At 41.0% G+C, this 23,041-nt stretch overlaps 1 protein-coding gene across 3 annotated transcripts in view; it reads left to right on the forward strand.

The window, feature by feature from the left end:
- Nucleotides 1-23,041, forward strand: part of LOC128765587 (contactin-associated protein-like 5) — a 179,673-nt gene that overhangs the window by 42,089 nt on the left and 114,543 nt on the right. For 2 of the 3 annotated variants that reach the window (XM_053876360.1, XM_053876358.1), the window contains exons 3-4: nucleotides 526-719; nucleotides 20,211-20,361. In XM_053876360.1, coding sequence (XP_053732335.1) covers nucleotides 526-719; nucleotides 20,211-20,361 — 345 coding nt within the window. The remainder of the gene's footprint in view (nucleotides 1-525; nucleotides 720-20,210; nucleotides 20,362-23,041) is intronic. The other variant, XM_053876359.1, reaches the window with a different exon arrangement.

Genomic DNA, 23,041 nt, shown 5'->3' on the forward strand with positions numbered 1-23,041 from the left:
TCTTTGCAAAATACAATATACTGTCATTGCTGCCACTGGATGTGAATAAAAGTGGCACCTAATTAAGATTTAAGAGGAAAAATACCTGTTTGTTGTGATCTTCATTGTCTCACTCAACGGCTTCACACAAGGTTCAGTACCCAGACGTATTATTTGACTTCATATTTTGACGAAGGCACCCGAATTAATAACTTGCCGTGGCCTTTGAAGTTCGTGTTTTTACACGGCTCTTTGAGTGATGTGAAAGATAGGCTTCTCCCAAGTCCAATTCTATGGTGTATATCTATTGAAGATGAGGCGTCGCATGTGGCGCTGGGTTTCTTGTTCGTGCTAATTATAGCCTGCGTCACATATCTTCCAGTAATTAATTAGGGCTGTGTCGTGCGCTAACATGAAAGGCATCTGTGTTTACAGGTTTATTTTTACATCGCAGTGCAGGGGTGAAGATGCGTGAACCGCAACAATCGACCGCATCAATATCTAATGGATCCCTCCTGTGTATGATTTCCTCTTTACTTTCTTTAGGAGCAGGCGGGTGGTCTCCCCTGGTGACTGACCAGGAGCCGTGGCTCCAGGTGGACCTCCGGGAGCAAATGGAGGTGACGGCGGTGGCCACACAAGGTTGTTTCGATAGCTGGGACTGGGTCAGCAGCTATATGCTGCTCTACAGCGACACGGGCCGTGACTGGAGGCAGTACAAATACGAAGATGGTGCAGGGGTGAGTCAACACAAGGACACTTCAGTCCATCTGCTCTGCTTTTGTTTCCGAGGTCACTGCGGATGCATTGTTGTGTGCTGGTGACAAATGGATACACCTGGAGTCAAGAGCTCCTTTGAGTGTGCTCCTCTGACAATGCAATGTGGAGGCGGTTGCTCGGAGTGGGTTCAGAAATGCCGGGGTATCTTTGATACAACCGCTCAAAAGCATGTTGGTCTTTTTACACCAGGCTTGGAAGGCAATTATTAGGTTAGGTAAAGTCATCGATATAAATGCCCTGACGATAATACTGCGGTAATGGAAGCACGTGATTCTACATTTCTCCATGAAATTTACAGTATTTTCCAGTCAGTCTCTGTGACTGGAATATAGTCAAGTCAGGAAGTGTTTGAAAGGAGTTCAAAAAAGTTGACTTAATTCTGGGAAATTCCTTCTGTACCCAGCAATGATCTTGCATATGTGTACTCATGTCCAGGTAGATGTTACCATGACAGTGCTGTCAGCCTGACAGTGGCTTCTTAAAGAAAGACACACACACATTTGTGACAATTTACACACTCCACAACAACAAAATTTGGGAGCGGGGAAGACTCACTCCTGACCCAGCCATCTGTTCCAATGTTGACCAATGTTGTCTTTTGCGCACTGCTCAAGTAGTAGTCTCGCCCAAGTGAGGAGCTCCCTCACTTGGGCGAGACTCGGAGTAGAGCTGCTTCTTCTCAGCTTTGAGAGGAGTCAGTTTAGGTTCGGCATGTCTTGGGGATGCTCCCTTGGCACCTCCCATTGGAGGTGTTTCAGGCAAGGCCAGCTGGAAGGATTATATCTCCTCGCCTCGGGATCCCCCAGGTCGGAGCTGGTGGATGTTGCCCGCATTTGGTGCGGATGAGGGTGGATGGGTGGTAAATGACCATCAACGGAATGCTACCCTGACTATCGAGGCATTACATTTTTTATTTTTTTAATTAATTTATTTTTTTGACTTTGCTTGGGTCACCTTCGATGAAGTGTCAGTCAGTCAGATCTTGGTCTCAGTATAACAAACAACGTTATTTTCATTTATAACACATGCAATATGACATTCATTCAAAGTTCCTAAGTTTCACTGCAGTGCACAGTGTGTTGTCAGGGTGACACAAAGCATCAAACATTTAGAGTTCAGTCTTCTGCGGTGAGGTTGTTGCTGTGGCATCGGACTGACTGAGGAGAGCACGAAAAAAAATGAGACAAATTCAATTTGTCCAATAGGTGAACAATACCCTGTCACCAATTCAACATAAACCTGTTTTGTTTTTTTTTTGTTTCTATCTTTTATTGTTTTTGGATCTTGCTGAGATACATTTGCATTTAAGTTATTCATTTTTTAGTTGTTAAATTTGCTCTTGCCTCAGAAGGCTCCTCTGCTATTAGAGCGGGGAATAAACAAGTAAAACTGACAGTGATAACAGGGAAAGTGACAAGGCATTCATCACAAGCGATCAAAATCAGAATGTAAAAACGCAAATTGATTTAGTAGAAGTGTTTACATATACGACGTGGCTGAGGGAAAAGCACTATTTCAGCCTTCCACAGGCTGTGAGATTAGCCCTGGAGTGGCAAACCCTAGAATCCTGTTTACATGCGCAAAACTGAGCTTGCATTGCTTAGCCTATGTTATGCTATGACAAACATCAAAAGCCAACACAACTAGAATATCACTTGGAGAGAGCAGACCACTGTCAAACAGCTCATCTCCGCTGCTGGTTTGGAGTATTTGCTAATCATTCTTTCTTATCTAATCTTTTGCAACTCAAAAAAAAGTTCAATTGACTACACATTTTGATAGTTGTTATATGTTGTGCGTTTGTTTTTAAAGGTGTCTTGACCACTGAGCAACATGTTCTCATATCCAAGGCGTCAATTGGCAACTTTTTTTCCACTGGACTTTTGCGGCCAGTGCTGATGATGAAATCAGCCTTCCTCGCTGCTTATTGACATGTAGGTGTACGCTTCTTCTGCTGCATAACATTTCAAAATGAGGCATTGGGCTCAATTGGACTTTGAATTTGATGTCACTTGGTATTTATAGCACCTTATGTGGCTGAAGCGCATGATCATTTGAGGTGCTATATACACCATGTGACTCCATTGACGAAACAAGCAAGAGGACAGCCACAGCAAGCCTTAACCCTAACGCTAAACAACACCTTTCTTTTGGTAAATCCACATGCAAAAAGTGCTTATTTGGTACCCTGGGAATAAGAATGTGTTGCACTGCACAGCACTGCAGCTACCTCTTGACAAAAAGCAGCACTGCACTAAGGCTGCACTTATTAGTCAACATAGTTGACCATTAAATTAGTCACAGGCGGGTTCATGAGTTGACTAGTCGTGTCATCATCATTGCTGTCTCAGCACAAACTGCAGTAAGAGGTGAAATGTCTGAGGCTACGGGTTTATCTTGACCCAAAACATTCAGGGTATGAGAACGTTTCACACACAAAGGACACATTAAAGGACACATCCCTTTCACAACACATTTTTGAGCTATTAAAATTTAAATATAAAGGTTCAAAACACATGCTATATATATTAAAATATTTACATTTTCTGTCTTTTTTAATTTTTTTAAATCCAAATTTAGAACACTAAAATATCTTACTATCAACATTGAGAAAAATGTAATCGAAATTCTGGGATTGTTTTTGCTAAAATATAGAAAAAAAACCCAACAACAAAACAGTAAAACCTTGGACAAGTTAATGTAGTATTTTTTAAGAATATTGTTGGTCCAACTAAGCCACATATGGGGCAGCATATGCTGTGGAAATGGCTGAAAATGGTCAGTTTAAAGTGTGTTTCCTTCCAAACCCCAAGATACAGTCAATATTGTGGTAAAACGTTGGTGCAAAACAATACACACAGTGCCTAAAAATGTGTTTATCATGGTTTTGGCTCTGACTTCCTGTGCTTATCTATTAATTTATTTATTAATTATGTAATTATTAATTATTATAATTTATTTATTTATTTTTTCATACATTCACAGAGTCGGAAAAGTCAGTCAAACTCCTGATTTTGCTAACATTGAGTTATGATTGTGCTACGTCTCATAGGCGACAAGTGAAAGCAATTTTCATAACTTTATTTGCTCCCATGAGCAGCAAAACTCTGTTGTTTACTGAAAATGCGCTTTAGGTTTATTGACTTTGGACGCGTCTGCAGCTGAACGAAATTCAAAGATCCGAGCCTGTGTTTTCATCCTGCCTCAATGACAGGATGTACAGTATATTTGTTGGTCTATCGGGCCTCCACCCGAGTGACTGAATTACATCTATCACAAATTCAAATGTGAAACGACGCACCTCACACTCCATTTTCTCTCCCACACAATGTGCAGTCTCCAGTGACAGAAATGCACCTTCATTGTGGCGATAAGAGTCCCAGCCAGGATCAGGTAGCATTATCTCTGTCTCACACAGTTCATGGTGTGTGAGCTGTGGCAATTATTGCACACTATTTATCCACCATGTCATTTCATAGTGTGCTACAACAGCCAATACATGCACTGACAGACTCAGAAAATAGCCCCATGTTGGCATATGCCATTAATTCTTTATAATGTTTGCCCCAATTCTGTCAGCAGCGACTAGCGTGGCTGTTGTTAAACTGGTGTTAAATTGTTTTTCACAGAATTTTCCTATTATGTCGGTCTAATTACTGGAGTGTCTTATTGCCCAATGGCGTAAAGAGACATTAAAGAGAACATTTCTTTTCATTTTTTTTTTTTTTTAAATCCCAAATAATTGCTTGTCTTAAGATTTGCAATGTCTTTTATCCGAAAGCATTTACTGGGCCAAGACAACCCCGATAATTTATTTGTGGCGGTAGTCAAAAGGTTTGTCTGTCAGCCCTGTAACAATGCCTCTGTTTTCCTTATTCTGATGGGGTTTTTAATGAATATCTGGAGCTTCCCTTTAATATGTCTGCGGCAGTTCAGCCTTGTAACCCAAGCAGTGTTATTTGGTACTGATCTGTTTTTTTATTAATGGATCAGCACAGGCTAAGTGCAATTTCATGTGAATATACTGTTAATTATTCACTCTTTGTCATGACCTGCTTTCTTCTTTAAGTGAGTTCTGTGACACAGAGACATGAAAGTATGAATATTTCATTCTTTTATTAGAAACTGCGCTTGTTTATTTATTTATTTCACCGACTCAGTCAAGCTTGGACGTACCAAAAATTGTTGGTTAAGTCAAAGGTTAGCAGTTTTAAGAAACTTGATCGAGCAGTTGCCCAGATTTCAGGGTGCAACTACGCAGCAAGCAATGTATGCTTCATTTGACAGGGGTCTATGTTTCAACTGGTGATGGGCTGGTGAGGCTTCATGAAACAGTGACTGTTTTTTGAGCTCAGCAGATGGCTGGTGCACTCGGTTTAAAAAGTGATGCGAAGCTATGGTTAGAAACAAACCATTTTAGTGCAGAGAGTGCCATCTAGTGGGAGTCACTGCACCATGAGGACTCACTAGTACATCCTCGCAGTTCTCAGCCATGCTGTACTTGGGCTGTCATTTTTATTTTTAGGCAAGAACAATGAAGACAGAGCTGCTGGGATTTATGATTATATGCGGCAGTGAGATTGAAGCCAAATGTTTCTAAAAATGAAGACACTGTTTTGTGAAGCCTCACCGGCCATCGCTAGGAACGTCTGACTCTAAGTGTCAACAGGGCACTTAATTCAATACTTCTCTCTGCCAATCGTGGAGGTCACAAAATAATTCTAAAATGAACAAACATATTTCAATAAAACTTTAGCAATAGGTTAATGTGTTTGTATTCACTGCGGTCTCAGGCATGGACAGTTTCTCGGTCTTGATTCAGTCTCAGGTTAGGTGTTCCCGACTGCGAAACTACTGGGACTAGATCAGCTGCGTGGTTTTATTGAAACATCTTAATGTATAATATGAAGGTCTACTGGGTTCTGTCCTCCAGCATCTAGTACTACAAGTCCTATAATGAACTCCAGCCATTGACCCTCTTATAACAGCTATAAGTGCAGGGTTAGTGTGCAGCGCAATGCTGCTTCACACCTCTTGTCGGAGTTTGAATTCTCCACTCTTTAGCGTTGAGGTCCAAGGTAGCGTTGGATAACAATTCAGCTTAATTAACCCTGAGAAGAAAAAAAAAAAAAAAGATGTTAAAGATTACAATGTTGCAGGTCACTTTAAAAATGACACTGCCAAATCATTACTTTTGTATCTGACTGTGTGCCAGACACCAAAGGACAGTGTTTCTAAACAAATGACCTCAGATCCAATTAAGCGATTAAGTTGAAAACCTTTTTTTTTCCCTGCCTGTAATACGTCTTTGGTCAATGATCAACCATTAGTGTCTGTGCTAAATGATTTCTGAGCCAAAGAAGTAATTGGATTTTAGGTCAATAAGAGACAAAAGAAGAGGACAAACCGGAGCGTATCAAGTTTGGATAATGAAAGAGCAATATATTTAGCCGTGGCCTGCGTGTGTTCATGACTATTTTTCTATGGACAAGGTCAGGACGTCATTTGAAGCTACGCTACTGATAAAATGACTTGAATATCCTTTTCAGACATCCCGGGAAAGGGACCTTTGTGTGCTAGGTTTGGACTGGAATATGAAAAGAACTATATCGAAAGGATATATAGGAAATATGTCAAAGGTTTATGAGCATATTTCCATGAATTTTTTCACGATGTGTCCATTACAAGTTTGTTTTCCACATTGCCCTGAAAATCCCGTACCACTGCGAACTACTACGTCTTGCTTCTACTGGGTTGTTACACTACTGCCACCTGCTGTCATATTCAGTGCCTTTTAACTTAAAGCAGGGGTGTCCAAACTCTTCCAGAAAGGGGCACAGGTTTTTGTCCCAACCCATCAAGCGCACACTGTTTAACCAATGAGCTGTCAGCTGAAACTGGCAGCACCTGACTGGTGAAGGTGTGTCTGCTAGATGGAACAAAAACTGCAACCACTGTGGCCCTTGAGGGCCGTTTTGGACACCCTTGATTTAAAGATTAATGACACCAATTGTATTTCAGATTAGAAGAAAATAATAGAATTATTTTGAAAACACACAAACAATAACATTGGGTGCATTTCCAGTTTATTCAACCAGTCAAAATTGCAGCAAACATGCTTCTGCCGCTACACAAAAAATTGCTCTGCCAATGCAAACAGCGTGGAATGGACAAATAGTGTGTGTGTGTGTGTCCACTTTCTTATCTTTGCTCGACTTCAACAATAATTCATCCTCATGTCATCAGCAGATGAATGCCAAAGAATGATATTTAAACAGTTGCAACATGATGTTTGCCTGGAATAGGCAGTATGAAATGCGTTAAAGTGAAATCCTTTTACCAGCGTGTGACCAACATTGATGCGAGAAATCAGTCGGCCTGGAACGGAGATCTCTGGCCGAGGTACACAACATTGGACATTCTACACTCCTGTGGAGGCTAAGATTTAGCTAAACCTCATCGCCAACTCTGGACTCTGTTCTCGGAAAATCTGGCAGTCTCTTTTCATTGTAATAGATTGAGCTAGCGGAGAAGCTTAAAGCAAAAACATGACACAGACGGGTAATAAAGGTGTAAGCTACGACACATTATACTATATTCAGACTTACTGAGATGGACTTTTTTGATCCATAAAAAAGGGAAAAGCTGACATTTTGAAGGGCTGGTCATATTTCTATGTCGGATTTTAGTACAATTCCTGAACTTTTTTCGGGGGGATTCTAATTAAACCGTACAGGCGAGCTGATCCGTTGCTTCCAAGAAGACCTTTGGCTTCCACTAACTCACGTTGGCCTGGCATTTTAACAGCCGTGCTCAAAGGTAACAGCTCACTGCCAGCTACTAAACTGAAGGGGACTAATGAGAGAGCAGCTGCTGATATGAAGGTTATCTCTCAGCCATTCTCTGCTGACGCCCAGCCAAATTAGCTCCACTGGTGGAAAAAAAAAAAAAAAGGTTGACAATCCCGCCGGCGTGCCCTTGAGGACGCGAGCTTTCCTGGCACGGCGTTGAACTCATAATTTGAAAATGTAAGCTCCTCCAGTCATGTTTGTGTCCTGAAAATCTTTAATGTCAGTTAGGATGTCAGAAGATAACATTAAGTTGGTCCAGAGAAAAGGCCACAAGGTCATTAAAATCTCAGTTTGTCCTCTTAGGAACATAAATAATGACACAGGAAGAAGCGCACAAGCCACACGTCTCCTGGTGGAAATGATGAAGGTGCTTGACGAAAGGTCAGAGATTCATCATGTTTATGAGTCATCCTGAGGGGACAATTAAAAAACCTTCGGCTCTTTAGGATGGAGTCAGGTGCATCATGAGGTATAGCACTTATGAAGACATCACGCTGTGGATGCATGGGTGAGGTTATGCTAACCATACTGGTTCCACAGATGAGGAGATAGGCGTGAGCCCACCTCAGCTTCTCACTCAAGCCCACCTGTGCAATGACTGACTGTCATAGACAATGATATTGTGTTAACAAAGGACAGTCCTCAGAAGGTGGCGCTCTCAGATTTCAAAATGATGTCAGGTTTTATTGAAATAGGAAAGGATAATTTTTCCTCACATTTAGTTTTTGTGCTGTGTTTGAATTGCTATCCCAGGTTCTGAGTTCAGCACATGGATGGTTTGAGATATATATCTTTCTGCGTCGTACATTTTGACACCATATTTCTCAGTCAGAATAGGCTTGACATGCCCTGTCCAGGTTGGACCTGAGATCCTGGCCCAAGTATCTTTTGACTTAGAGTGAGGTGAGGGTGTTATATAGAGACCTGGTGCTCTCAAACGTTTATTTAAGTTCATAGTGGGTGGTGACATGTACAGTATGCTTACATTTCGTTTCCTGAGAGGATTTAACACATAACCCATAAGATGGAGAGACTGATATTTTCCTGGAGCGTAGAGAATGTTTCAACTATTTCTTTTTTTTCAGGATGTTCTTGAGGCAGGAATGCTGAGTTTGCTGAGGAACAGGAGGGACTGACTCATATATTAGTGTTACGTACACCGTCAACATCAAACAGCGTGTCAACTGCATGGAATGCATTTAGATTCCAGATCGTGTTTCATTTTGGTTAAAGAGAAACACGTGTGTTGGACTGGCTTCTCTGGAGACCGTGTGCCTCTCAACGTCTGAGTGAACAGCTCATTACAATGAAAGCATAGTTGACCGTTTTGTTAATATTTACAATGAGCTGAATACCTGCTGCTGAATCAGCTCTACTGTGCACTCCACTGTTATTGTATTTTTGATGGATTTCCAGGGCAGAAATGAGACAGACAGGCCTCATATATTCAGCTGTTTTGTATTTTGGCATCTGACGGGGCAATTCTTTCAGTTCTTCTGAGAATTTGCTTCAGACCTGGCAAGGCACCACCCACGCCGCACAGATAGGCAGTCAAACAGCTGCTTGACCTCCAGGTGCATTGAAGTATACGCATTCCCCTTCAGCCATGGTAATTTAGTTTGACACCGGAAAATGTGTTTAATTTAAAATATTTACAACCTCAAGCTCATCAGCTACGACTACTACCCCAGAGTACTTTGGGAAATATATGCGCTGACGTTTTTATAAGTGATGTTTAATAGAAATTGACATATTTTGGTCACAACGGACAACGATTCGATTGCATTTTCTGAAGTCCAAATTTTTTTGACGGTGCCCTTTTTTTCAGGTTTCAAAACTCACCGCACAAAATGTCGGCCCTACCTTAAATTAAATATGATCTTGGAATCTCAACGTTCATTAACTTTTATTTTGTTTTTATTTTAATCTCCTCCCACTTTTCCTCCCACTGACTGAGGCAGTTTGGGCCTAGTAACAGTCTACTGGGTCCGGATAGATACGCCGTCACAACCTCAGAAGGTGGTATCGAGTGACCGTGTTTGTAACGATGACTAAGGTATTGTCCTGGCAGGGGGAAGGGAGAACTGAACCGATGTCCCTGTGTTTCTGCGGTCACAAGATATGCGTCATGCATAAGATAAAGGATACGTACTGTACATCTTCAGTTAACCACCGCTTAGTCCGGATCAGGGTTGCTGGGACAAAAACATGAACGTTACTTTCTTATGTCAATTCATCGTTTTAGTCATTTTCCCAATTCCTCAAGAAGGACTCATTTGTTGTAACTCTTTGATGTTAGTTTAAGCCTTGTTGTGGTCTGAATAAAGTTTTGAGTTCATGTAAACCTTCTCAGATAATTTGCACAAAAATGTGTACAGGTAAATGATCTGGAACTAATGTCTCATGTTCAGTTTGACTCCAATATATTGACATTATTTCAGCGTTTATGCATTTGTGTTGTGTGTCTGTCACCTGAATGACACGAGGCCCTGTGACATTTCTACATTTGAAGTTGACATTTTCATCGTCACTGAAAACCACTTCCTGGCTGAGCTGTTTTGCATTAATGGAGCTGCATGCGGTGACCCTCGATAACCCGATTGACCTCTTGACTCTTAGCACTTAATCAGCTTGAAATGTTAATTTGCTTTAATACATCATAAAAAGACAATCACATTTCATGTGTTCACTTCACTGTATTTAGAGATACAGCTAGTAAACATGCCAAAATGTACATGTACTGTACTGTATGTATAGAGCCACGTGTGGGTCATTGAATACTTCAAGTAAAATGTTGTCACGTTACACTGGAGGTCATTGATATAAAATATTCTTTCTGAATAGCATTACCCAAGTGACATTTATTTTGCATTAACAATCACTGTGATTCATGGCTCTGCCAGGTTTTGCACAGGAAGTGATGAGAATTCCGTCGTACACTCACAGCAGCAAGACATTTTCATACATTGCTCCTATACTTTAGGTTTGTCAACGTCCCTACTGAGAAATGATTGTTGAACACTAAACGGAGAAATCTATTTAGGTTTTTAGGGGATGACATGCATGTTTTTTTTCATTCTAATTTTTTTCTCATTTTTTTTTTCTTTGACTTGTATCTCATTTTGCTTCAATATCATGCCGGCTTGCTGTTGTCGTATTTTACTCTAAACATGCCTTTATTTTCCTGTTTTCCCCTCTTTATTTCATTAACAAATTATTTAAAGTTAATATTCTACACACCCAGCCTTTATTTCTAATCATGAGTATGTAAATTGTCATCAAAGAGTGACCACCAAAACATTTTATTTTCAGTTCACAGGTGATACAGACCTCAGAGGAAGAGGGTAGTGAAGTCAAAGATGTTGCTTCATATGTTAGTGGTGCGTCTGCAGGAACTGCAGAGCGACAGTTGTGATGGACGATCTTACTTTGTGCCGATTAGACAGCGCATCAACACTGTAATGGCATTAAACTGGCTGTACATTTCAATAAATCTGTGCTACACTTTGTAAATATAATGGAGAGCATGTCACACATTTGATAACACACCGTGGAACTGCAGTGCACTTGACTTTCAAGCCCATTGGAATCATGGCCATGCCAGCTTCTAGGCCTTTGAGTGGTTTTTGCCTGGGAGTGAATGTTGTTCACACCTAAGTTCACTCTGTTCCGTGAGCTTGTCGGTCGGTTTCCCGTTTCCTCTCCCCAAACTCTTCAGTAGGGACGTTCACTGCTGCCATGACGAAACGTGAGCATGAATGAGTTCGGTGAGCACATAGATACCCGTGAGGTCGCTCCCAGCATGCTCCAGGCCTGTCTAGCACCCAGCGAATTACATTGTCTCCACTGGAGGATCGTTCGAATTATAGCTGGAAAACCGTACTCCGTACACTGGAAAACCAGTCATCAATATATTAAAAAAAACAGAGATGAATTTGATGTCTAAATAGTGCTTGCTTTAAGTATCAATTCTACAGTCTTCTTGCATAAATAGTTCTCTTCATAGACAATTATATTGTGTTAAAGAACAAGTATGACTTCACCTGGTCTCATGCTTTAGAAGTCTTTTGTTGAGATGCAAATACTGTTCCTATATAGAGGTAAGCCAAACCTTCAAAACTAATCGTCAAACTAACAACCAAAAAAAAAATGTAATGCAGTCGCATTCGCAAAACAAAGAAGGTGAATTACAATCGTATTGACTTCAACCTTACTGCAGTTGTAAGTTTGCTGACAATATTTTCTCTATTTCTGGTTGCTGAGTCTGATAATGAAAATAAATCAATAAAAAATTGCTAAGAATTGTGTTGCCTGGACTGTTGTTAATATTTTCCAAGATTACCAACATGTTTCTCAGAATTCAGTTCTGATCTTACTATACATATCTTATGCATATTGTTATTATATTGTGAATATTTAAACATTTTTGTAAGGTTTTTTTCCCCACTTACTACTGGGAGTAAGTTGCAGGGGACTCACTTAAGATTCATCAATAAATATTTAACAGTTTTGGGTCGATCTAGGAATCTGGGCAACCCAGAGCAAAGTATGAAACCCACACTTGCACTCAAAAAGGATCTCCAACTCTAGTGGGGTGAACCCCGATTCAGGTTCCTATTCGCCATGAGGCCGCTGTGCGCTACACAAATGCATTATTTGTTGATTTCCCGTGAGATCCTGTAGAATCTGGAGGAACAGGAAGGTATTGGCTGTATCTCTGTTGCACGGTGCGACTTAGAATCTTTAATCTTGGCTCCGGTTGTTAGAACAAATGGAGTCGCTGTCAACCGTTGCGTCATCTGTCTTACAAGAAAGGTGTCTTCGTCAGACAGAAAAATGACGCTCCAAAGAAAGTTGTAGCTCAAAGTATAAAAATAGAAACAGTCTTCTGGCCAATTCCTTGGAACTATATCGACAGTAAAGACTCTGCGGTTCTGGTCAGGAGGAAATGGCAATTCCACTGTTCCCTCCGGCTTCTTAACCGACCGATTTCGAACATACCATCTCCTCATTTATTGCCTGCAGTCGGATTTGTTCCCTTCTGAATTTATTAAAATGAATGTATGTGGAAAACGGACACGGGGGATCTCATCACTGGAGAGAGAAAAAAAAAAAAAAAGTAAAGAGACTTAATGAATGAGGGGGGAAGCTGTTCCACAGTGACAGAAGCACAAATAGAAATAATGAAGCAACTGTGGGGGTGAGGATTGTTTATGTGCACAAGGCCAGACCTCGGTGCTCTGGTCCCCTGGAAAATCTCTCGCACCCTCAGGCCCTTCCCCTTCAGAGCCCGTCTCATCTCCCAGCTGGAAAAATAAGCCACTCTCGTGCGTCATAAGATTTTCTAGATTTGTCTGTTGGGAGAAGAATGGAAAAGCAAGGCTGTGGGATCAGACATGGAATCCAGCATTTGACACAAATCATTTAATTTGGTTTATTGCTTAAATAAATAGGATTTTAAAGAACCCTCTCTTGTACACCACAAAAAAAAAACAAAAAAAAAACAAGGTCACGCTGTCGCCTGGTTGACGTGAACATGTCTCCCATCCTTTCGTTTCAAAACAACAGCAATGCCGGAGACGTTTTTCTTATGTTGAGAGCTTCAGAAGGGCTGTTATAAATATGCATGTATTGTTCTCAAGGCCGTCGTCGACACAACCTGCTTCCCACTCTTACCTCTTGCCTGTTCTGCCATTTTCCATCTGACCATCGGATGCTTCCGGACTTCAGTGTCACTCCCTGCCCCTGAGATTCTCTGTCCATTTCAAATCTCAAATCTGCTCCTCCATGTAGTTTATAGTCCCCGACCTTGGGCAGCTTTTGTTACACCATGCAAGGTCACAGACTATAAACTATTTTCATTGCCACTTTGCCTCGGTTGGCAGGTCTATCAGTTTGTCTAGACCTTTTTGTGACTGTTGCCGGCGAAAATGAGGAACAAAAAAAGTGGAGTCGTCACTCCCTTGTTGTAGGTTGCAATTGGAATTTCCTGGACACAGTCCAAGTAATATATTTCACGACCAATATAGCCGTATTGGAACAGTTTAGTCTATTGGCATGTTTGTCTGTGAGTATTGGCAGTTTCAGAGTAGAGGAGAAAAGGGATAAAGCAAATAATACACTCGATGAAACGCAGCATGAAATCCATATTGTTGGATGTTGAAATCTAATGAATATTCAAAGTAACGTGACAAGGAATCCCGCCTGAGTGGTGAGGTGACCAAGGCAGTTTATTTCCTTTTGTTTGTAAGTTTATTGTACATTGTACGAGGCGGTAGCTGTGGCACACTTGCATCAACAAGCTGGCAGGCCTGTTGCCTATTTGATCTCTTATCTGTAAGAGATCAAAAGTGTCCTGACAGACATCAGTGAAACACTAAAGTAGCTTGTGAATAAATAAAAGTTTACATTTATATCCATATCACTGCCGCATAATAGCTGGAGCAAATGTAAAGGAATGGCGCAGGGGTCGACCAATGTTCTTCTTTTTAGGGCCGATACCGATATCTGGTGACTAAGGAAAGCGAAATTGATATTAGGCCGATATACTTGTCTGACAGATTTGGCTTTGGTATTGAGAAATTAATCTGTCTAACTAGTTGAATTTGTTTGTAAATTCCATGAGAAAAAATAGACAGTATTCTTTCTTATACAAAAAGGTTCAACTTCTTATTCTATTACTTATGAACAAAAAAGAACAGTTTGGTAACCATCATGAACAACATGTCATGCATTCAGTTGCCTAGAAAACAGATTAAGGAAGAAAAGTGGAAATGACTCTATCGGTAATGCAAACATTAATGAACAAAAACATTAAAAAGGGCAGAAGATTTCACCTGCATGTTGCCAAAGGCAAAGATGAGAAATAAGCTACACTCTTAGGGTGCAATTTGGCTAATACTGGCAGGGACCAATATGATGGAGGCCAATGTGGATTTATAATTTTTAAATCGAGAGTGCCACCGTCTGAGCTCTGAGGACACTGTTTCATGAAGCCTCACCAGCCCGTCAATATTGGTGGAATTGGACCCATCCAAACTGTTGCCTCCATATATCGGAAACTTCAAGAGTTCAGCAAGGAGTCACGCATTAAACAGGGCAAGAAGAGACCTATGAGGTACACCGCCACACATCAACGTCTGTTGCTTGGGGTATGTGGTACGTGTATGTGACGCAGCATACACCAAGATAGCCATGCAGACTAGTTGGTTAGTTCCAACGCACGTGTGTACATGTGGCCATTCTATCAATAAAAGTGAAACATGCTGTATACTTCTTTGTTTTTGAGAATTGACCTTGTATATAGCTGAAAAGTGTGTAATGCCCGATGAGCGGGATTGTCATTCAGCCCATACGTGGACGTTCTGATGTCTGAAATTGGACGTTCAGACCTGACACTTCAAAGTGGCATGAGAAGCAAATGCACAGCTCAAAAAGATGCCTCATTATTTTAAACTGAAGTAGCCAAGAGAAATTCTGGACAGTGCCCCTTTGAGTTTAATATAGCGTCATGAATCTCAATAAAAAGACACACTTGCTTTTATCCCTGACTTCACATATATAAGGCAGGTTTTGTGTCCAACACACTTTGACGGATGTAATGGCCCCTGATAAAATTCTACTGCAACTAAATAATTTGTTCTCGACTTTTAAATAACTTGCGCGTTATTGCAGTGGAAGGTCTGGAAGACCTCGGTGGAGTCTTCTTTCATTTAGCAAATAAATCAGAATTGTTCTTTGCCCTCCCATGGGTGGAAATTTGGCTGCTCTGCTCTCATTACTGGCGACCCGTGATAAATACTTTTGCCAAATGTGTTTTGCACAAGCTGTTTGTAGGTTATTTCCCTTAATCACTTGTGTGAGGAGGATAAATGTCAGTGATGTTAGTTAAGCCCTCCCGTGGAGCCTCATATTTTACCATATGTTTAAATGTTTCTTCTGTTTCTGTCTCTGACTCGCTGGGTTTCTGACTCACAATCTCTTTGACAGATTTCAGTCCACAAATATTGCCAAAAAAACTGTAAATTAAACACGGGCATAGCGAGTATACTGATTGAAAAATGTGTCCGGTTGTTGGATGGTTGTTTGTCAGAACCAGTATTCTCCCTGGGACTTGACAAATAACTGCACTGTGCTCTATTTTTGTCGCTAAAATGCAAGCACACCTATTCATACACGTACATCGTCTTGGTTTACAAACTCTGAATCAGTCTATAGATCAATTTTGTATTATTTCTAATGTGTCCTCCTTTTTCCAAATATACAAAAAGATTTGTGCTCCACATGTAGTTATTTCTGTTTATTCTTTGAATTTGCTTTTTTATTTTTTATTTTTTATATACGTGTGAATAAATAAATCCTCCAGTATATATTTGAAATGTGACTATTTCTGCCCAAGTCCTTTGCACATAAGTTTTTTTTTTTTATGTACATAATTGGAATTTAATTTGGACTGTTTTTTAATTGGGTTGTTGAGAATCTTTAGTTGGGGATTTATTTGCTTCGATTCCATTTCCTTAATGATGGGTTTATGAGGTATCGTGAAACAGTGTCCTGATTTTCAGAGGCCACCAGATGGCACTGTCTGCTGTAAAATGTTTGGCCTTGAACAATTCAATTCGATGAAGCCGCACATATAATTTCTAAACCAAGAGCGACCATCTAGTGGCCTCTGAAAATTAGGACACTGTTTCAGGAACCTTGCATTTCTTTTTCATGATACCTCATCTATCGATTAGTACTTTTCTGTATCCAAGACCTCATGCGACGTCGTGTCACACGAATACAATTGTACTGTTGTAGCAGTCGACAAATGTCACACAGCCTGACAGATGTCCTGTGTTTGACATCTCCAACTGTGCCCTCAACCCCTCAGAGGAGGGGTGACCCACCGCCTCATACTATTTGCGAATAGCACTGTGAATCCAATGGGTGAAACGCTGGAATGGCACACCCCAACCAGCAGTTTTACCCCCATAACGGACAAACAACCGACTGGTCTTCTGACGACCGGCTGCACGTCTGATGTAGCAAGCAAGGGCCCGCACCGGGCCAACCGTATGACACCACCTCGTCTCGTCATCATGGTGAGGCAGCTGAAGGAATAGGACTCATCCTGACCGACTCGTCCCTTCTACCAAAAGAAAGGCAGGCGGGGTCAATGGAAAGGGCACATAGGTTGCTGACTTTCTTCGCAGACACAAACTCTTCAATGTCAGTAACTCCAATGATGCCTGTTCCAAGTTCCAAAGACTGTCATCTATCCCCTGGAGGACGACCTGGAGGTCCAAATGAGGAACAACCTGACGCACAGGAGGCTGTAGCCTGCAAGCCCCACAGAAAACAGTTAACCAAGGGATGACTCCACAGTACCATGGTCAAAGCCGAAGCAAAACCGACCGCAGTAGTTGCTGCACAGGCCTTATCTAACAGCGCCTGCGAGAAAAACAGGACCCCAGAGACAGGACACGAGGAGGGCGATAAATACCTGTGATCTACACCGAGCTTCGCCCTGGCACCCTGAATGGTTGTGTTTATGTCAGTATGTTTTCTGGTCAACAAGGCTGTCATCATAAAGTGCATTTATCTTTATATTTTCAGTTACTCTAGCCATTACTTTATCATTGATACAGTTTGTTATTTTATTTTATTTAATTTAAGTTAATGTTTGCTGCTTGACATTGCTGAGGTTTGTTTTTCTACCAGAAGTGGAAGTTTCACTATTTTATTTCTTATATTTTTTACCTTTGATGTTGTCACTTGTCTCTCCGACAAATGTTTGAATTGTATCTTATACTACTTTATATGAGGGGCCCGATAATCTTTTTTCCTTTTTTTCCGGCACCACATTAGAGAATAATGCATCCCACGGGAAAATGTTAGTATAGTCACCTTGTATCCTATTATTGTGGCAGTTTTTTCTGTTCCTGCCGCAGCTCACAGCACAGCGCTGGACGGTGTCTATTGTTTGAGCTCTTCAGGAAAGCCTGTGGCAGTTCGCTGCCTGTGTTTCCATAGTGTAGAACCAGTCGCTATTGATTGGACGTGTCACCTGGCTTAAATCAGTCATGAAGGAGCTTGTAATTAGTCATGTGAGTCGGGCAGATTGTTTGTCTCTCAGTCTGTCCCCATCTCTCACTCTCGCCCTGTTTCACGGTTTATATCCGCTGGCTTTGTTTGGCGCGGGCTGAAGGTTGAGGAGGGCTGGAAATGAAAAAGACAAATGACACCACACAAGTGCACTCAGGGGTTTTTGTGTTAAGCTCTACAGAGAGAAAACACAGGGAAGGAGCTCTTATTTTGCCTCTCTGACTGCTGGAAAGGAGGCAGGCTCCTCTCATCTTTCTATACCGCATGATTCTTATCTTTTTCTACATTAGTGGCCCAGTATTGATCAATACCACCAAAGTACCCATTGATTCCTTGAGATAAATATCTGAACCTGCATTTCTTTTTTTGCCAGCCAATACCCTGGACTCAAATCTTCCTGTACGACGAAATAAACCTCTTCCTGTTCCTGTTCCCCCTCGGTGCGGTCATTGGGTTCACGGTTTTTCGTGACTTCAGGTTTTGATAAGCTCCTGGTTTTGCCCAGTATATAACATACTGTAGATGACCTTGCGGCAAGAAGCTGGAGGTTCCAATCCCACTGAGGACATGGAGCTTCAAACGCTGATATAAGCGATGCTGGTTTGGATATGGCTAATTAGTCGGGAATATTCAGCTGGCTGGGCAACATGCGGCAGGTGTGAAGATTAAAGCCCCCAAGTCTGAGTCGCCGTATATATATTCTGTTTATTATCTGAGTGTATTAGGGACCTTCTCCGACATCATGTGTCGACCTGGCATGTCACTGTTAAGAGCAGAAATTGGAGCAGACTCTGCTGTGGGTTGATAAAGGGTCATTGTCAGACTTAGGGGAAGACGATATTCCAGTTGCTGGTACCGGAAGGCAGAAGGGAGAGGGATCAGAATACGGGGCCATCGTGTCAAGCTGCAGCTTTTATTTTCGCAGTGATCGGTGCTTGACCACACTTCCATGCCGACCTGCCGTCGTGTTCAGGTGCCAGTTGTACAATAGGGAGGTGGTTCTAGGTGTTTTTGCACCACATTCCACCATGTTTGAAAACACCTCAGATATAAATACGAAAAAATGGGACATTCTTTTGGCTTGTGTTGTACCATTAGACAAGTTATGTTCTGACCAGATTATTGATGTATAAGAGATGTGTTCATGATGGACATTTCCTTTCCTTTAATGAACTGTTTTCTGATTTACATCTTGAATCAGACTCTAGCTGACCAGTCGAAGGAAATGAGAAAATTGATTAGCTCATTTGAGGTAAACTCACTAATCTGCAGCTCAAAGAGAGAGGGAGAGTGGAGGAAACAAGGATAGCTAACACGAGTGTTAGCCGCTAGTGTGGGTACAGTGAGGTTTCATGGAACAGTGTCTTCATTTTCAGAGCTCAGATGCTGGTGCTCTTACCTTTATAATGATGTGAGGTTCCACTAAAACACTTGTTGATCTAAATTCCAATTGATCGAACAAGACAGAATATTTTAGAGCAGAGTGTCATCCAGCGAGAACAAGGTCACTGTTTCATGAAGCCTCACCAGCTCAGCAGTGTGGATACCTGTAATCTGAGGAGAACAATGTGGTTTCCTTCTGAGTCTGAAGAATTTATTTTGATGCAAACCCAGTTTCCAGCTGAGCCTCGACATGAGCAAAAGAATATGGCATGATGGTTCCCTAAAAAAGGCATAAGCATATGCAGCCATCACCGTCCTGCGAAGGCTTTTGAACAAATGTTTGCAGTTTTGTTCATGTGTGTGACCTTGGATTGGTAAATCAAAGGAATTGAGGCAAGAATTAGAAACTCTTTTTACCCCACTACATGCACAGGGATACACTGACAAAGAATTAGCTGGCTCACCGCCTTCCGCTTTTGGGTATGCACGCCCCTTTCCATTAGGTTAGCGGGCAACACCTGTTTTTAACTGGCACTTCATTCCGGACAGACGTGAGCCGGGCTAATTCAATCCTAGTTCCACCTCAGCACACCTCTATGAATCTAGTCCGCCTTGAGGAGGGAACTCTTGAATCATGGGTCCAGATTAAAAGTTGGTTAGAGGTGCCAGAAACAAGTTTCCTGAGGTGACCGTTTGACACGGGGTGAAGTATTTAGTCATGCACCAGAGACCTGGACAAAAGCTGAGCCAAAAACAGCCAGCTAAGGTGGCTGGGAATGTGACTGTGTGTAAGCATTAAACCATGAGCCAGTAAATGCCAAGTCTGGATCCTCTGGGTGCACAATGCTACCCTCAATGGATGTTAATGTTTTTTTTCCTCATTGAATCATTGACATTGTTTTACAGATATAACACTGGAGTCATAATTTTTGTGCTCTGACATTTTGTTCTGGGGTGTTCCGATAGCATCGGAACTGCTGGCAGATCTTCAAATGTCCTCATGAAATGGTTTTGTTTGAACTTGAACAGTTTTAGTTTTCATTCCAATGTATACGTATGCTGTTAAATATATCTAAAATGAGGTCAGTTATTATTTAGTTATTCTTATCATTTCATTTCTCATCCCAGCAGAGGTTCGACGGGAACGTGAATTCGGAGGCTGTTGTCCAGAACAAGCTGTCCCACTCGTTGAGAACCCGATTCCTCCGTTTCATCCCTCTCGACTGGAACCCCAGCGGGTGGATCGGCCTGCGAGTGGAGGTGTACGGCTGCTCCTACAGTGAGTTAAACCACTTAATGCTGTTCTTTGAACAAACTCATCTGCACTTCAAACACGTGAGGTTGCTGCAAAAGAGAAGTAATTGAAGCTAAGCTCCACACTTATGACACTTAAGCTGCAGAGCGCATCTTTTAACTAATGCTGCTACTGCCGGATGTAGTCATAGTGCATTGTTGAGAGACTTATTGAGATGACGTGTCAGGGTAAAAGTGCAGTTCTCATCCAGATAGGGTGGGGTCTGATCTGAACATGGCAGGGGTCTTTTATTTGACAGATCACTTTATGTATAATACCGTTTAATATTATAATACAATTATTGATCAAAGATATTTCTATCAATTAATTCCTTTAGATGTTGTGTTTCTAAGATGAAAAAAGACACAAGCATCATTCTGTTACATACACTACATGCCTGCTCTCAGATAGGAATATTTTGTAGTATAGAAAATAACAGGAATAAGTACCCCAAGCTCAAATGTAGACAGCCGAGCACAAGTAAGTCTGTAAAATAATATTCTTGTCAAACTCTGTTCGAGTGGATGCATTTCAATGTAGTTGCTTTTTAAAATGTATTTATTTATGGTTATTTTTTTGGTCTAGTGACATACTTTTCTTTTAGATTTATTGTAATATTTTCATTTCAGTCATAATAAAAGGGATTTGTGTATATCAGTAAATATTTCTAAGTAAATAATAATCGAGTTGTTTTTCAATCCTCTCTGGACTTGCTTTAAGTCTTTCGCCACATATCTGTTCGCTCAGACTATGCAGTAAAATTGTAAGTCTAAAAACTGTGTCATATTCTGCAAAGAGTTTAATATGACACCAGTCAGTCGAGTACTGAGCTAACCACATGAATCGATCTCCATGTTAAGAATTAAAGGTGTCCTGCTGTGCTTTTTTTTCTTCAATTGCCTTCTTTATTTTTCAGTATACCTGAAATACCTATGGCGTAGCTTCATCAAAATAAAACAATGAATGTTTTTGTCTGGTTCAAATTCACAGAAATGCCACCTTGCACAAAATGTCATGTTATGAAAGGCCTCAAAAACAAACCTGCAGCTGCCATCTTGGATCTTGAACTTAAGACTGTGTATCAGGTCTTTAGGAAAGGCAAATCCCTCTCCTTCGAAACAGCAGTTGTTTTGGTCACATAGTACATCTGTCATCGCTGTAGGTTTAATCACTCATGAATCTCATAAATAACCTGACTAATCTGCACTTGATCTGTCACATGAACATGAGATCTAGCTGTTCAAAACTACTACAGACTAGTACGAGTATAAGAATGATTCTAACAGTTTATTGGAAGTCCAGGCTTGCATAAAGGAAACTCGGGAATTCCAGTCATTTATATTTGTTCGTATGAACTTCCCATATTTTTGGCGTTTTTATCTATGTTGCCCATTTATCTACATGTTTGAGATCTACTTGCAAAAATTCACCAAATCCTTTGCAAATCTCACCACTTAAATTAACTGGTGGAAATACTTGTTAGTTTGTGTTAATATTGCAATATATATTGTACGAAAAAAAAATCTGCAAAGTCCGCGGGTGGTACTGTTTACTCCGCATACTGCGTCATCGATCCCATTACCCTTTGCTGTTTACATGAATGAGCTTCTGTGAAGTCTGGTCTCATCTCATAATGAGATTGTAAGCAAAAGGAATCTGCTAAACTAAGCATTTCATTCATTTCATTCAAGTAAATTAGTCGTAATGATTTACATTTACGTTCTTTCTCACCTCAATATGTGCCCACGTTGACTGCTGTAGACACAGTAATTGAAAAGCATAACAGGCCCCTTTTAAATAAGCTAAATACACCAGTTAGTGTTTTTCTCTCATTTGAGATTGTTCGAAATCTGAATCGTTTTTTCCCATTACAATGAATGGAAAAAGAAATAATGCGTTCCAAGCCTTAAAACAGTCTTTTGTAGGAGTGAATGTAGAGTGTCTGCTGCAGGTGCGCTGTTCCTCTATGTGTGTGGCCGCTGCATGTGGGAGGGGTTGCCGAGTGAGTGAGGTCTCTCCAGAAGTGAAGAGGTGCCTGGTGCGTGTCCAGCTCTGAATGTGCGCTTCTGTGCAGTTTGGCTGTGACAAAGTCATAAACCAAGTCACGCTCTGTCCCAGACTCGCCTCATCCCTGTCCCAGCTCCAGCCCACAACAGGACATCAAACCCTGGAGTGAGCTCCAGCCTCGGAGGTGTGGAGAGCGAGCACCTCCCCTGTGACACTCTACTACGCTCCAGTGCGGAGACAGGAAAGGTTTCACACCTCAATATGAAGAAAAAACAGTCAGTAAATGTAGCTAACGGGACACGTCTGCATACAGAGGCTGCGTTATACACAATAACAAAGTGCGTCATGGGTCAGCTGATCGGTCCGCGCACGTCATGTTTTTTCCGGCTTTTTATATATATATATATATATATATATATATATATATATATATATATATATATATATATATATATATATATAACAGCAGAGAAAGGTTTGTAAAATAGTAAAATATATATTTTATATTAGCTTCACAATGAAAGTCAGATGAACTGTAATGAGACAGTACATGACCAATTAACTGTGATTCATTTTTTTTAAATGCTGTTGAATAAATGTCCACGACACCAATGTGTGCGCAATTGAGATCATTACAATGGCAAAGCACATGCTAATT

This window comes from Synchiropus splendidus, chromosome 10 (genome assembly GCF_027744825.2).
Source record: "Synchiropus splendidus isolate RoL2022-P1 chromosome 10, RoL_Sspl_1.0, whole genome shotgun sequence".
Classification (NCBI taxonomy): domain Eukaryota; kingdom Metazoa; phylum Chordata; class Actinopteri; order Syngnathiformes; family Callionymidae; genus Synchiropus; species Synchiropus splendidus.